Consider the following 14133-nt stretch of genomic DNA (forward strand, 5'->3'; position numbering starts at 1 on the left):
GTTAAAAAGGTCCACAGCAATAGTTAAAAATGAAAATATGCAAGTGTGAACGTGATTATTTAGTCCATTTGTTTTCATTTTTAAAAAGTAAATTTCGAGTACCCCATTAATTTTTTCCAATTAAGGGGTAATTTAGCGTGGCCAATCCACCTACCCTGCACATCTTTGGGTTGTGGGGGTGAAACCCACGCAGACACGGGGAGAATGTGTAAACTCCGCACAGACAGTGTCCCAGAGCCGGGATCGAACCTGGGACCTCGGCGCCGTGAGGCAGCAGTGCTAACCCACTGCACCCCCATGCTGCCCCCATTTGCTTTAATGATAAGATTCTGAATCCAGAATTGGAATATGAAAATGTAATTATATTTTAAGTTAATGATGCTAATGTGGATTTATTATGACTAAAACTTACTTCTACAACTATGAAATATCCACAAACTGTTCACAGGTGAAGAGAGAGTTGGAGAGTCTTAAAAGATCATGCTGTGGTAGGCTATATTAGGAGTATCGCGGTAACTAGGTGGGATGTACCTTATACTGTAGTATGAGTGGTAGAACCTGCCTGCTGGTTCCGCCCAGCAGACGGAGCATAAGAGTCTGTGTTTCACCCACAGCAGTTATTCTGTACCGGAGCTGCTGGGGTAACTACTTGTTCATTAAAGCCTTCAATTGGACTACATTCTCGCTTCAGTAGTGATTGATCGTGCATCACATGTATGATTTAGTGCTGGAATTATGTGCTAATAATTTGAATATTATTGAGTGATGTAATCCAAGTGCTAATCCAAGTCAATATTGATCAGAAACCCTCCAGTATATCCACTCACTGCTGAATACGATAACCATGATGTGGAGATGCCGGCTTTGGATTGGGGTGAGCACAGTAAGAAGTCTTACAACACCAAGTAAAAGTCCAACAGGTTTGTTTTGAAGCACTAATGATTCGAAACAAACCTGTTGAACTTTAACCTGGTGTTGTAAGACCTCTTACTGTAAGACTTCTACTGTAATATGATAACATAATCAGCATAATCAGAAAATGAATCTTAGAATATTGTTAAATTGCATAATCAAATAGACATTAGATTATGAGCTATAGGAGCAGTTACATCAATATATTACCAGATTTGAGTATGATATACAGCCTCTGCCAGGGGATGGCACAGTGGTGCAGTGGTTAGCACTGCTAGCTCACGCATTGAGGATCTGGGTTCGAACCCAGCCCCGTGACTACGTGGGTCTCACCCCTACAACCCAAAGATGTGCAGGTAGGTGGATTGGCCATGCTAAATTGCCCCTTAATTAGAAAAAAAAGAATTGGGCACTCTAAATTTATAAAACAAAACCTCTGCCAGAACTATTTATAGAGTTAATAAAAAGTGTTGGTCAGTCCCAATGCACCATTATAGCCTAGAAGGAGACAGCAAAAAAAAAGTAGTCAGGTTGTTAGAGAAAACATGGGACGAGCCAACGTAAATGCCAGTGACACAGTATTTAGATGCGACTTAAGGGTTGACTGTATGATGGTACAGTTTTTAGCTCAAATTGTCCTGACCAAAATTACCAGCATGCCTCAAGAGACTGAGAACAGCTCAAGAGAAAAAAAACCCAACTGATTTGTGTTAAAACTTGCTAAACTGCAATACTTTTTGTTTTTTTTCCCCAGACAGTGCTATCAAACTGAACAAGGCCATAATGTTCAGAGAGGAGATAGTAGAAGGGCTTACCTTAATCTTTCAATCTTCTCTGGATATGGGGGAGGTGCCAGGGGATTGGAGAGTGACAAATTCAGAAAAGGGTGTAAGGATATTCCTAGTAAGAACATAATAAATAGGAACAGGAGCAGGTGTAATACCGGCACGGTAACAGTGTTGCCTCCCAGCGCCAGGGACCCGGGTTCGATTCTGGCCTTGGGTGCACGTTCTCCCTGCGTCTGCATGGGATTCCACCTGGTGCTCCGGTTTCCTCCCACAATCCAAAGATGTGCTGGTTAGGTGGATTGGCCATGCTAAATTGCCCCTTAGTGTCCAACGATGTGCAGGTTAGCTGGATCGTCCATGTTTGTTGTGTGGGGTTAGTGAGATAGGGTGGGAGAGTAGGCCCAGATAGAGTGCTCTTTGGAGGGTCAGTGCAAACCCGGTGGGGTAAATGGCCTTCTTCTGCATGTAGGTGTGGTGATATGCATCACTGTTAATACACAAGGGGTTAATGTAAATACACGTGGACTAGCTAGACCAGGGGTGGGCAAACTTTTCCGTGCAAGGGCCGCATTCAGAAATTCACAATTCACAAAGGGCCGCATAGTATATTAAGTAAAATAATTACTTCACCCGGTTATGATTGTGGGCGCCTCATATAGAACATAGAACAGTACAGCACAGAACAGGCCCTTCGGCCCTCGACGTTGTGCCAAGCAATGATCACCCTACTCAAGTCAACGTATCCACCCTATACCAGTAAGTAACCCAACAGCCCCCCCACCCATTAACCTTTAAAAAATTTTTTATTTTTTTTTAAATAAAAAAATGTTTAAAAAAAAAATTTTTTTTTTTTTTTTTAATGACTTGGTGGGCCGCAGAAATACCTTTGGCGGGCCACATGCGGCCCGCGGGCCGTAGTTTGCCCACCCCTGAGCTAGACACTAGAGGGAGCACCAGAGACATGACACACAGACAGTCAACCAATAGGTCAGTAAGATAGGGCACGACCAATGGGCAGTCACAATACACACAGAGGTGATACTACCACAGGAGGGCATTACACCAACCCATATAAAAGGACACAGCACACATGATCTTCTTCTTTCCACTGGAGACACTCAGTGAGTACACAGGGTTGATTTGAAACACATCACACCCACCATGTGGATTGTATCAGACTGGTTCGTCAGTCTGAGTAGCTATAGCAGGATTAACAGGAGAGTCGAATCCAAGTAGGAATCCAAGTAACAAAGAACAAAGAACAAAGAAAATTACAGCACAGGAACAGGCCCTTCGGCCCTCCCAGCCTGCGCCGATCCAGATCCTTTATCTAAACCTGTCTCCTATTTTCCAAGGTCTACTTCCCTCTGTTGCCGCCCGTTCATATACTTGTCTAGATGCCTCTTAAATGACGCTATCGTGCCCGCCTCTACCACCTCCGCTGGTAAAGCGTTCCAGGCACCCACCACCCTCTGCGTGAAAAACTTTCCCCCTCTCACCTTGAAATCGTGACCCCTTGTAACTGACACCCCCACTCTTGGAAAAAGCTTGTTGCTATTCACCCTGTCCATACCTCTCATAATTTTGTATACCTCAATCAGGTCCCCCCTTAACCTCCGTCTTTCCAACGAAAACAATCCTAATCTACTCAACCTTTCTTCATAGCTAGCACCCTCCATACCAGACAACATCCTGGTGAACCTCTTCTGCACCCTCTCCAAAGCATCCACATCCTTCTGGTAATGTGGCGACCAGAACTGCACGCAGTATCTCAACTGTGGCCTAACCAAAGACCTATACAACTGTAACATGACCTGCCTACTCTTGTACTCAATACCCCGTCCGATGAAGGCAAGCATGCTGTATGCCTTCTTGACCACTCTATCAACCTGCGTTGCCACCTTCAGGGTACAATGGACCTGAACTCCCAGATCTCTCTGTACATCAATTTTCCCCAGGACCCTTCCATTGACCATATAGTCCGCTCTTGAATTTGATCTTCCAAAATGCATCACCTCGCATTTGCCTGGATTGAACCTCATCTGCCATTTCTCTGCCCAACTCTCCAATCTATCTATATTTTGTTGTATTCTCTGACAGTCCTCCTCGCTATCTGCAACTCCACCAATCTTAGTATCATCTGCAAACTTGCTAATCAGACCACCTATACCTTCCTCCAGGTCATTTATGTAGATCACAAACAACAGTGGTCCGAGCACGGATCCCTGTGGAACACCACTAGTCACCCTTCTCCATTTTGAGACACTCCCTTCCACCACTACTCTCTGTCTCCTGTTGCCCAGCCAGTTCTTTATCCATCTAGCTAGTACACCCTGAACCCCATACGACTTCACTTTTGCCTTCAACCTGCCATGGGAAACCTTATCAAACGCCTTACTAAAGTCCATCTATATGACATCTACAGCCCTTCCCTCATCAATTAACTTTGTCACTTCCTCAAAGAATTCTATTAGGTTTGTAAGACATGACCTTCCCTGCACAAAACCATGCTGCCTATCACTGTTAAGTCTATTTTCTTCTAGATGTGAATAGATCCTATCCCTCAGTATCTTCTCCAACAGTTTCCCTACCACTGACGTCAAACTCACAGGTCTGTAATTCACTGGATTTTCCCTGCTACACTTCTTAAACAAAGGGACAACATTAGCAATTCTCCAGTCCTCCGGGACCTCACCCGTGCTCAAGGATGCTGCAAAGATATCTGTTAAGGCCCCAGCTATTTCGACCCTCGCTTCCCTCAGCAACCTGGGATAGATCCCATCCGGTCCTGGGGACTTGTCCACCTTAATGTCTTTTAGAATACCCAAAACTTCCCATTTCCGTATCACAACTTGACCGAGAGTGTTTAAACATCCATCCATCACGGATCAACATCCGTCTTGTCCCTTTCCTTTGTGAATACCGATGCAAAGTACTCATTAAGAATCTCACCCATTTCCTCTGAGTCCACGCATAAATTCCCTCTTTTGTCTTTAAGTGGGCCAATCCTTTCTCTAGTTACCCTCTTGCTCCTTACATACGAATAAAATGCTTTGGGATTTTCCTTAACCCTGTTAGCCAAAGATATTTCATGACCCCTTTTAGCCCTCTTTATTGCGCGTTTGAGATTCGTCCTACTTTCCCGAAATTCCTCCAAAGCTTCATCAGTTTTGAGTTGCCTCGATCCTATGTATGCTTCCTTTTTCATCTTAGCTAGTCTCACAATTTCACCTGTCATCCATGGTTCCCTAATCTTGCCATTTCTATCTTTCATTTTCACACGAACATGTCTGTTCTGCACTCTAATCAACCTTTCCTTAAAAGACTTCCACATTTCGAATGTGGATTTACCCTTAAACAGCTGCTCCCAATCCACATTCCCTAGCTCCTGCCGAATTTTGTTATACTCTGCCTTTCCCCAATTTAGTACTCTTCCTTTCGGACCACTCTTGTCCTTGTCCATGAGTATTCTAAAACTTACGGAATTGTGATCGCTATTCCCAAAGTATTCACCGACTGAAACATCAACCACCTGGCCGGGATCATTCCCCAATACCAGGTCCAGTATGGCCCCTTCCCGAGTTCGACTATTTACATACTGCTCTAAAAAACTCTCCTGGATGCTCCTTACAAACTCTGCTCCATCTACGCCTCCAACACTACACGAATCCCATTCAATGTTGGAGAAGTTAAAATCTCCCATCACAACCACCCTATTGCTCCTACATTTTTCTATAATCTATCTGCATATTTGTACCTCTACTTCATGCTCGCTTTTGGGAGGCCTGTAGTAAAGTCCCAACAATGTTACTGCACCCTTCCTATTTCTCAGCTCCACCCATATTGCCTCAGTGCTCGAATCCTCCATCATGCCCTCCTTAATCACAGCTGTAATATCTCTGACTAGTAATGCAACTCCTCCACCCCTTCTACCTCCCTCTCTATCCCTCCTGAAGCATCTATACCCTGGGATATTCAGTTGCCAGTCCTGCCCTTCCCTCAACCAAGTCTCAGTAATACCAATAGCATCATATTCCCAGGTACTGATCCAAGCCCTAAACTCCTCTGCCTTACCTGCTACACTTCACGCATTAAAACAAATGCACCTCAGACCACCTTTGCGTTCATCATCTCTTCCCTGTCTACTCTTCCCTTTAGTCACATTTAGATTATTGTCTCGTACCCTACTGGCTTTAGTTGCTGCTTCTTTACTGACCTCTAACTTCCTAATCTGGTTCCCATCCCCCTGCCACATTAGTTTAAAACCTCCCCAACAGTGTTAGCAAAAGCACCCCCTAGGACATTGGTTCCAGTCCTGCCCAGGTGTAGACCATCCGGTTTGTAATGGTCCCACCACCCCCAGAACCGGTTCCAATGTCCCAAAAATCTGAACCCCTGCCTCCTGCACCATCTCTCAAGCCACGTATTCATTCTGACTATTCTTGAATTTCTACTCTGACTGTCCCGTGGCACTGGTAGCAATCCTGAGATTACTACCTTTGAGGTCCTACTTTTTAACTTATCTCCTAACTCCCTAAATTCTGATTGTAGGACCTCATCCCTTTTTTTTAACCTATATCGTTGGTGCCTATATGCACCACGACAACTGGCTGTTCACCCTCCCCCTTCAGTATGACCTGCAGCCGATTGGAGACAATCCTGACCCGAGCACCCGGGAGGCAACATACCATTCGGAAGTCTCGTTTTCGACCACAGAACCGCCTATCTACTCCCCTTACAATTTAATCCCCTATGACTATAGCCCTGCCAGTCTTTTTCCCACCCTTCTGTGCAGCAGAGCTAGCCACGGTGCCATGAGCCTGGCTACTACTGCCTTCCCCTGGTGAGTCATCTCCCCCAACAGTATCCAAAACGATATACCTGTTTTGGAGGGAAATGACCGCAGGGGACACCTGCACTGCCTTCCTGCTCTTTCTCTACCTTTTGGTCACCCATTCCCTGTCTCCGTCACCAATCCTAATCTGCGGTGTGACCAACTCACTGAACGTGCTATCCACGACCTCCTCAGCATCGCGGATGCTCCAAAGTGAGTCCATCCGCAGCTCCAGAGCCATCATGCGGTCTAACAGGAGCTGCAGCTGGACACACTTCCCGCACATGAAGAAATCAGGGGCATCGGCCGCGTCCCTGAACTCCCACATTGCGCACGAGGAGCACAACACGGGTCTGGGATCTCCTGCCATTTTTACCCTTTACCTTAACTGATTACAAATATAGTATCAAATAATTTATAAGTGAAAGGAATAATGATTTTACTTACCAATCACAATACTCACTAAGGGAGATAGGAAGAGTGAAGGACAGAGGGGGGAACACAGTCTTGGACCCAGCGGGGGTGAATGAAGTGTTCAAGGAGTTTTATAGTCGGCTGTATGAGTCGGAGCCCCCAACTGGGGTGGTGGGCATGAGGCAGTTTTTGGAAGGGTTGGAGCTTCCAAAGGTGGAGGAAGGGTTAGTGGAAGGGTTGGGAGCCCCGCTCAGGATTGCCGAAGTAGTAGAGGGATTGGAGGCCACACAGTCGGGCAAGGCCCCAGGACTGGATGGCTACCCTGTGGAAGTTTACAAAAAGTTTTCTGGGATGCTGAGTCCGATGCTGGTGAGGGCATTTAATGAGGCAAAAGAGCGGGCTGTTCTTCCCCCAACAATGTCACAGGCCTCGATCTCATTGATCCTGAAACGGGAGAAGGACCCAGAGCAATGTGGGTCATACAGACCAATTTCCCTACTGAATGTCGATGCCAAATTGTTGGCCAAAATTTTGGCCTAAAGGATAGAAGACTGCATTCTGGAGGTGGTAGGGGAAGACCAGACGGGGCTTTTTAAAGGTAGGCAGCTAACGGCCAACATTAGAAGGCTCCTGAATGTGATCATGATGCCCTCCGCGCGGGGGGAGGCAGAGGTAGTGGTCGCTATGGACGCAGAGAAGGCCTTCGACAGGGTGGAATGGAATTATTTGTGGGAGGTCCTAGGATGGTTTGGGTTTGGGCAGGGCTTTATTGACTGGGTTCGGTTGCTGTATCAGGCACCGGTGGCGAGTGTACGAACGAATCGGGTGAGTTGGGACTACTTTAGACTGCTGCGGGGGATGAGGCAAGGATGTCTTCTTTCCCCACTGTTGTTTGCTTTGGCTTTAGAGCCATTGGCGATGGCACTGAGAACGTCAAAGGACTGCAAGGGGCTAGTCTGGGGGGGTGGGGGGATGGAATCAGGGTCTCGTTATATGCACAAGACCTACTCCTATATATTTCTGACCCGTTAGGGGGATGGGAGAGATTATGCAGATCTTAGTGGAATTTGGACGGTTCTCGGGATACAAATTGAACATGGGTAAGAGCAAGGTTTTTGTGATCCAGGCGAGGGGGCAAGAGAGGAGACAGGGGGGGCTGTTGTTTAAAGTGGTGGGAGGACTTTTTCATTACTTGGGAATTCAGTGGGCACGAGGATGGTGTTGTTATGTTACTTTGAATAACATAAGCCGCTACTTGGTGTAGGCGCTGTTGAAGAATACTGCAGACCTTGAGGCAACGTATTTATTGAGCAATTAACAAAGCTCCGAAATGAGTTCTACACTCTACTGATCTGACTCTCGTAACACAGTACACTCTACTAACTATATGAACTTACTCTAGACCACATGTAATGGTGTGACGGTGCTGCTTACTCCACACTTCTTGCTCTCTAGGTTTCTGCCGGTGGAAGGGGGAGAGGACCTGTGTATCTTGCCGTTTTATAGTGGTCGTGTGGTGCCCTCTTGTGGTGATGCCACCGCTGGGTGTTCTGATTACCCATTGGTTGTGTCTTGTTCTGATGACCCATTGGTTACATGTCTGCATATCATTACAGATGGGAGCAGTTAAATTAAATTTGACCCGGTTAGTTGAACAAATGAAGGAGGACTTTCAGAGATGGGACATGCTCCTGTTGTCACTGGCGGGGAAGGCACAGACCGTACAAATGACGGTCCTTCCGAGGTTTTTGTTTGTTTTCCAGTGCCTTCCTATTTTTATACCAAAGGCCTGTTTTAAACGGGTGAACAGGGTGATCTCTGGGTTTGTGTGGGCAGGTAAGACCCTGCGAGTAAAGAAAGTGCTGCTGGAGCGGAGTTGGGGGGGGGGGGGGAAAGAGGACGTGCACTGCCGAACTTTAAGAATGACTACTGGGCAGCAAATATAGCCATGATTAGGAAGTGGGTAGTGGGGGAGGGGTCGTTGTGGCAGCGGGTAGAGGCAGCCGCATGCAAGGGCACAGGTTTGGGGGCATTGGTAACGGCTCCTGTCCCGTTCTCGCCAGCCCGATACTCCACAAGCCCAGTGGTAGTGGCGGCTCTGAGAGTTTGGGGGCAGTGGCGGAAGCATATGGGAGTGGAGGGAGCCACCAGTTTGTCCCAGGGAGACTGGATGGGGGGATTCGGAGGTGGCAAAGAGCAGGGATTGAGAGGTTGTGGGATCTATTTATTGATGGCAGCTTTCCCTGTTTAGAGGATTTGGAGGAGGAGTTTGAATTGCCGGGAGAGAATGGGTTTCGATATCTGCAGATAAGGGATTTTGTGCGAAGGCAGATTTCGACCTTTCCACTTCTACCGCCAAGGGGGAAACATGACAAGGTAGTTTCTAAAACGGGGGTGGGGAGGGGAAGGTTTCGGAAATCTATAAAGAACTTATGGAGTGGGAGGAAACCCAGATAGGTGAGCTAAAGCGTCAATGGGAAGATGAGCTGGGAGGGGAGATAGAGACCGGTCTGTGGGAGAATGCGCTGAGAAGAGTCAACATGTCCTCATCATGTGCCAGGCTCAGCCTGATACAATTCAAGGTGGTTCATCGGGTGCATATGACGGTGGCCCGGATGAGCAGGTTTTTTGGTGTGGAGGACAGGTGTGTGAGGTGTGCTGGAGGCCCGCAAATCATGTCCACATGTTTTGGGCATGACTGAAGCTTTGTGGATTCTGGCAGGGATTTGCGGATGTCATGTCCACGGTGCTAAAAACGAGGGTGGTGCCGAGTCCAGAGGTGGTGATTTTTGGAGTGTCGGAAGACCCGGGAGTCCAGGGGGTGCGGGAGGATGATGCTTTGGCCTTTACCTCCTTGGTAGCCCGGAGACAGATATTGCTAGCGTGGAGGGACTTAAAGCCCCTGAAATCGGGGGTATGGGTTAGCGACATGGCCGGGTTTCTTAGACTTGAGAAGATTAAGTTCGCCCTGAGAGGATCAATGTTAGAGTTTGTTCGGAGGTGGCAGCCGTTTATCGACTTCTTCGGAGAAAACTAAACTGTCAGCAGATTCAATAAGGCGGGGGGGGGGGGGGGGGGGGGGGGGGGGTTGGGTTAAGGAGTAAGGGGGGGTAGGGGGGAATTAGGCTATTTTGTGTCTAGAGTAGACGGGAACAGTGGGAGATGGACGGCTGGGTGAAATTCGGAACTCACCTTTTCATCAACTTCAATGGATAAGAAAACTCAGGTGGTTGTGTGACGAGAGAGTTGTATAAGGAGCAGGGTTTGCGGCTGGCAGGTATTTAATGGGCAAATATATATCTGGTGGCCAATCCACTTCTGTTTATTTTGCGTCCCACGTAAGTTGAATATTGACCCCAATTTGATATGTTTCTAGAGGTGTTTGAGAGACACAGTGAGAAGGTGGGTGACACAGGCTACTCTCTGAAAAAGGGGTAAGACTGCTGACCATTTTACTATTCTTAAAATGTATGCAGTGTTTCGGATGTCAAACTTGCAAAACCACCAGAAATGCAGTGAGTACATGAGGTGCCAGCCAGCTTGCCAAAGTCTGGTGCCTTTCTATAAACAGCCCGAGTGAATACCCTGCTACAGTTCGCCCAGATGCAATTGTGCACTATACCCACCTGGAATTTCACTCGTCTCCTTTACAAGCTTGGAATCTTGCTCTGCCGAGACTCTGGGGATACGACCCCCGCCTATAGTTTGTCCCACGCCGGGGAATTCTGCATGTAACCGCCTGTCCCGGAAGATCACGTCTCTCTTGTCAGTTACCTAGTCAGGCCGCAAACCACAAAGACCATTGCAGGTTAGATGTGGCTTCAATGTACTTGTGGTGCCTCCTGTTGATTTTTGGGAAATTACTGCATTTTGTTCAACAAAAATTTCCCCCAATTAGAGGACCACGGTGACCCATCCTGCTTTGGAGCTCACCCTGTAGCCCCGATAACCACAATCTCCAACATGACCTGGATTGATGACTGATCCGTGGTTCCTTGCAGAAGTAGCCATTTAAAAAAAAATGTATTTTATTACAAACATGTATCAAAGCAGGTTACAGCCAATAAACACCCCGGGAAACATACTTCCCAACAATCAACAATACAGTCTGTACACATTTCCCCCCTTTTCACCGTGCACCCCCCCCCCCCCCCCCGCCCCTCCCCCACCCCGCCACCCTGCGACGAACAGCTCCTCAAACACGGTCACAAGCAACCCCACCATTTCTCAAACCCCCACTGCTGAGCCCCTTAACTCATACTTTATTTTCTCCAACCACAGGTAGCCGTACAAGTCACCCAACCATGCTGCTACCCCCCGGTGACAATGCCGACAGCCACTCCAGCAAAATTCATCGCCGTGCAATCATCCCCTTTAACATCTGAAAGCAGCAGTCGCTCCAGCAGGGTGTATCCTGGCAACCTAGGGAACCCTCTCCAAACCTTTCGCGCAAAGTCTGCAGATACCTGATGCGACCATCAATTCAACCAGAGACACGAGTTGGAGTAAACTGGCTTTAATCAGCTTACAACTGAGCCTGCCTACGACCGTGCTGAACTGGAGGCGGACTCGCAGGACCACAGCACTTATACTTCCTGTCGGGGGCGGAGCCAAGGGCCGAGCCCTGTACATGCTCCTCATCTCCCCCGGTGGGCAGAGCTGCGCAACGGCTCACAGATGGAGCCCACAGGGACACAGTAATGTACAGTGTGCTTTATAGTGGTTACACATTCACCACATTCACCCTCTGTTAAAAAATCAAGTCCGGCGGGGGTGGCGGGTCTACAAGTTCAGGCGGTCCAGCGCCCGAATCGTGCATTGCGACTGACGAAGCACTTGTGTTGCAACCGTTTTGGATGGCTGTGGAAGGATGTTCGGTGTGAGTCCGGGGTTGGACTCCTGGGATGGTTCTTCCTGAGCTTCGTTCCTGCGAACCGGTGTGTCGGGTGGAAGGGAGCACGGGAAGTAAATAGGTGTGGGGCGAGTGCATGAGAAGTCAAGTGGGGTGTAGTGTGGGAGGTACATCGGCGGTAATGGTAGTAGAGCCTGCGGGTGCCAGGTCCCGGAGGGAAGCGGTGTCCTGTCGGCCATCGGGGTGTTCACCAAACACGTAGCATGAGTTTGAGTGCAGGAGTTGGAACCGTCTCTACCAGGGGGTCGGTCTTATCTATCCGAACGTGTTTTCGGAGGAGGACAGGGCCTGGTGTCCTCAGCCAGGACGGAAGCGAGGCCCCCGTGGTAGTGCCCCTAGGGAAGGCAAATAGGCGATCATGAGGAGTCTGATTTGTGGCCGTACAAAGGAGGGACCTGATAGCATGGAGCGCATCGGGGAGGACCTCCTGCCAGTGGGAGGTCGGGAGATTCCTGGACCGTAGGGTCAGTAGGACGGTCTTCCAGACCGTCGCGTTCTCCCTCTCCACCTGCCCGTTCCCCCTGGGGTTATAGCTGGTAGTCCTGCTCAAGGCGATGCCCTTACTGAACAGTTACTGACGCAGTTCGTCGCTCATGAAGGACGAACCCCTGTCGCTGTGGACATAGTTGAGGAAACTGAACAGGGTGAAGACACTGTGCAGGGCTCTGATAACGGTATGGGAGGTCACATGGGATGGCAAACGGGAAACGGGAGAATTCATCTATAACGTTGAGGAAATAAATGTTGCGATTAGTTGAAGGGAGGGGCCCTTTGAAATCGATGCTCAGGCGTTCAAAGGGCCGGGATGCCTTTACCAGGTGGGCCTTGTCTGGTCTATAGAAGTGTGGTTTCCACTCCGCGCAGATCGAGCAATTCCTGGTGACGGCTTTAACCTCCTCAGTGGAGAAGGGCAGGTTGCGGGCTTTGATGTAATGGGCGAGCCGGGTGACCCCCGGATGGCAAAGGTCATTGTGGATCGCCTGAAGACGGTCGTCTTGCGCACTGGCGCATGTGCCGCGGGACAGGGCATCTGGGGGCTCATCGACCTTCCCAGGACGATATACTATATCGTAATTGTAGGTGGAGAGTTCGATCCTCCACCTCAAGATCTTGTCATTTTTGATCTTGCCCCGCAGCGAGTTGTCAAACATAAAGGCAACCGATCTTTGGTCGGTGATCAGGGTAAACCTCCTACCTGCGAGGTAGTGCCTCCAGTGCCGCACGGCTTCCACAATGGCTTGGGCTTCTTTTTCGACTGAGGAGTGTCAAAGTTCAAAAGAGGAGAGGGCTCGGGAAAAGAACGCTACTCGCCTGCCTGCCTGGTTCAGAGTGGCAGCGAGAGTGACCTCTGAGGCGTCACTCTCCACCTGGAACGGGACCGACTCATCTATTACACTCATGGCGCCCTTAGCGATGTCCGCCTTAATACAGTCGAAGGCCTGGCGAGCCTCGGCTGACAGTGGGAAGAGGGTGGCCTTGAATAGTGGGTGGGCTTTGTCCGCATACTGGGGGACCCACTGGGAATAGTACGAAAAAAATCCGAGGCACCTCTTGAGGGCCTTGGGACAGTGAGGGAGAGGGAGTTGTAAGAGGGGGCGCATACGGTCAGGATCGGGTCCTAGGACTCCGTTTTCCACGACATAGCCGAGGATGGCTAGCCTGGTGGTGTGGAAAACGCATTTCTCCTTATTATAGGTGAGGTTGAGCTTTTGGGCGGTCTCCTGCTCCTCCACCTTTGCCCTCAACATTTACACAGGTCCCCTAGGAGCCCCACCAGTGCCTCCAGAGCCACCACACAATCGCTGTGGTCTGAGATCACTCCTTCGATCTCCCGAATCTGCGACCCCTGTGCCTCCAAACACCTCTCCATCCGTTCCAGAGAACTCTTCAGGGGTGTCACAGATTCTTCGATGGCCTTTGAGCGATCTTCATGCATTTCTTTCCTCTGTTGATGGAATTCCACCTTGATCAATGCCATCAGCTCCTCCATTTGGGGCCTTCCAGCTTGCATCAACCCTTCCCGCGCCTGGATATTTAAAGTGGTTTTTGCTGTTGCTGCAGCAGCAGAAACCACTTCCAACTTTTCAGCCAAATCTCTCACTGTTTTCTGCCGGGTCTGGTAATCAGAAGACATACCACTCCAGGGGGAAATTGGTCCTTTAACATTCACCTACACCTTTTCATCAAAATTCCACCCAGTATCAGGTAAAAAGATCTCTTTTCTGGGATTTTAAGCAGGAGCTCCCCTGTATGTGACCACTTACTCCATGGTC

General features: G+C 48.8%; 1 protein-coding gene across 4 annotated transcripts in view; it reads right to left on the reverse strand.

The window, feature by feature from the left end:
- The window catches only part of ubxn11 (UBX domain protein 11), a 155346-nt gene that overhangs the window by 19655 nt on the left and 121558 nt on the right, over positions 1 to 14133 (reverse strand). For 3 of the 4 annotated variants that reach the window (XM_038798217.1, XM_038798207.1, XM_038798228.1), the window contains one exon: positions 10575 to 10722. The exons of the other annotated variant lie outside the window; for it this stretch is intronic. In XM_038798217.1, the coding sequence (XP_038654145.1) occupies positions 10575 to 10722 (148 nt within the window). The remainder of the gene's footprint in view (positions 1 to 10574; positions 10723 to 14133) is intronic. 4 annotated transcript variants of the gene reach the window in all.

Source organism: Scyliorhinus canicula, chromosome 1 (assembly GCF_902713615.1).
Source record: "Scyliorhinus canicula chromosome 1, sScyCan1.1, whole genome shotgun sequence".
NCBI classification, from domain to species: Eukaryota; Metazoa; Chordata; class Chondrichthyes; order Carcharhiniformes; family Scyliorhinidae; genus Scyliorhinus; species Scyliorhinus canicula.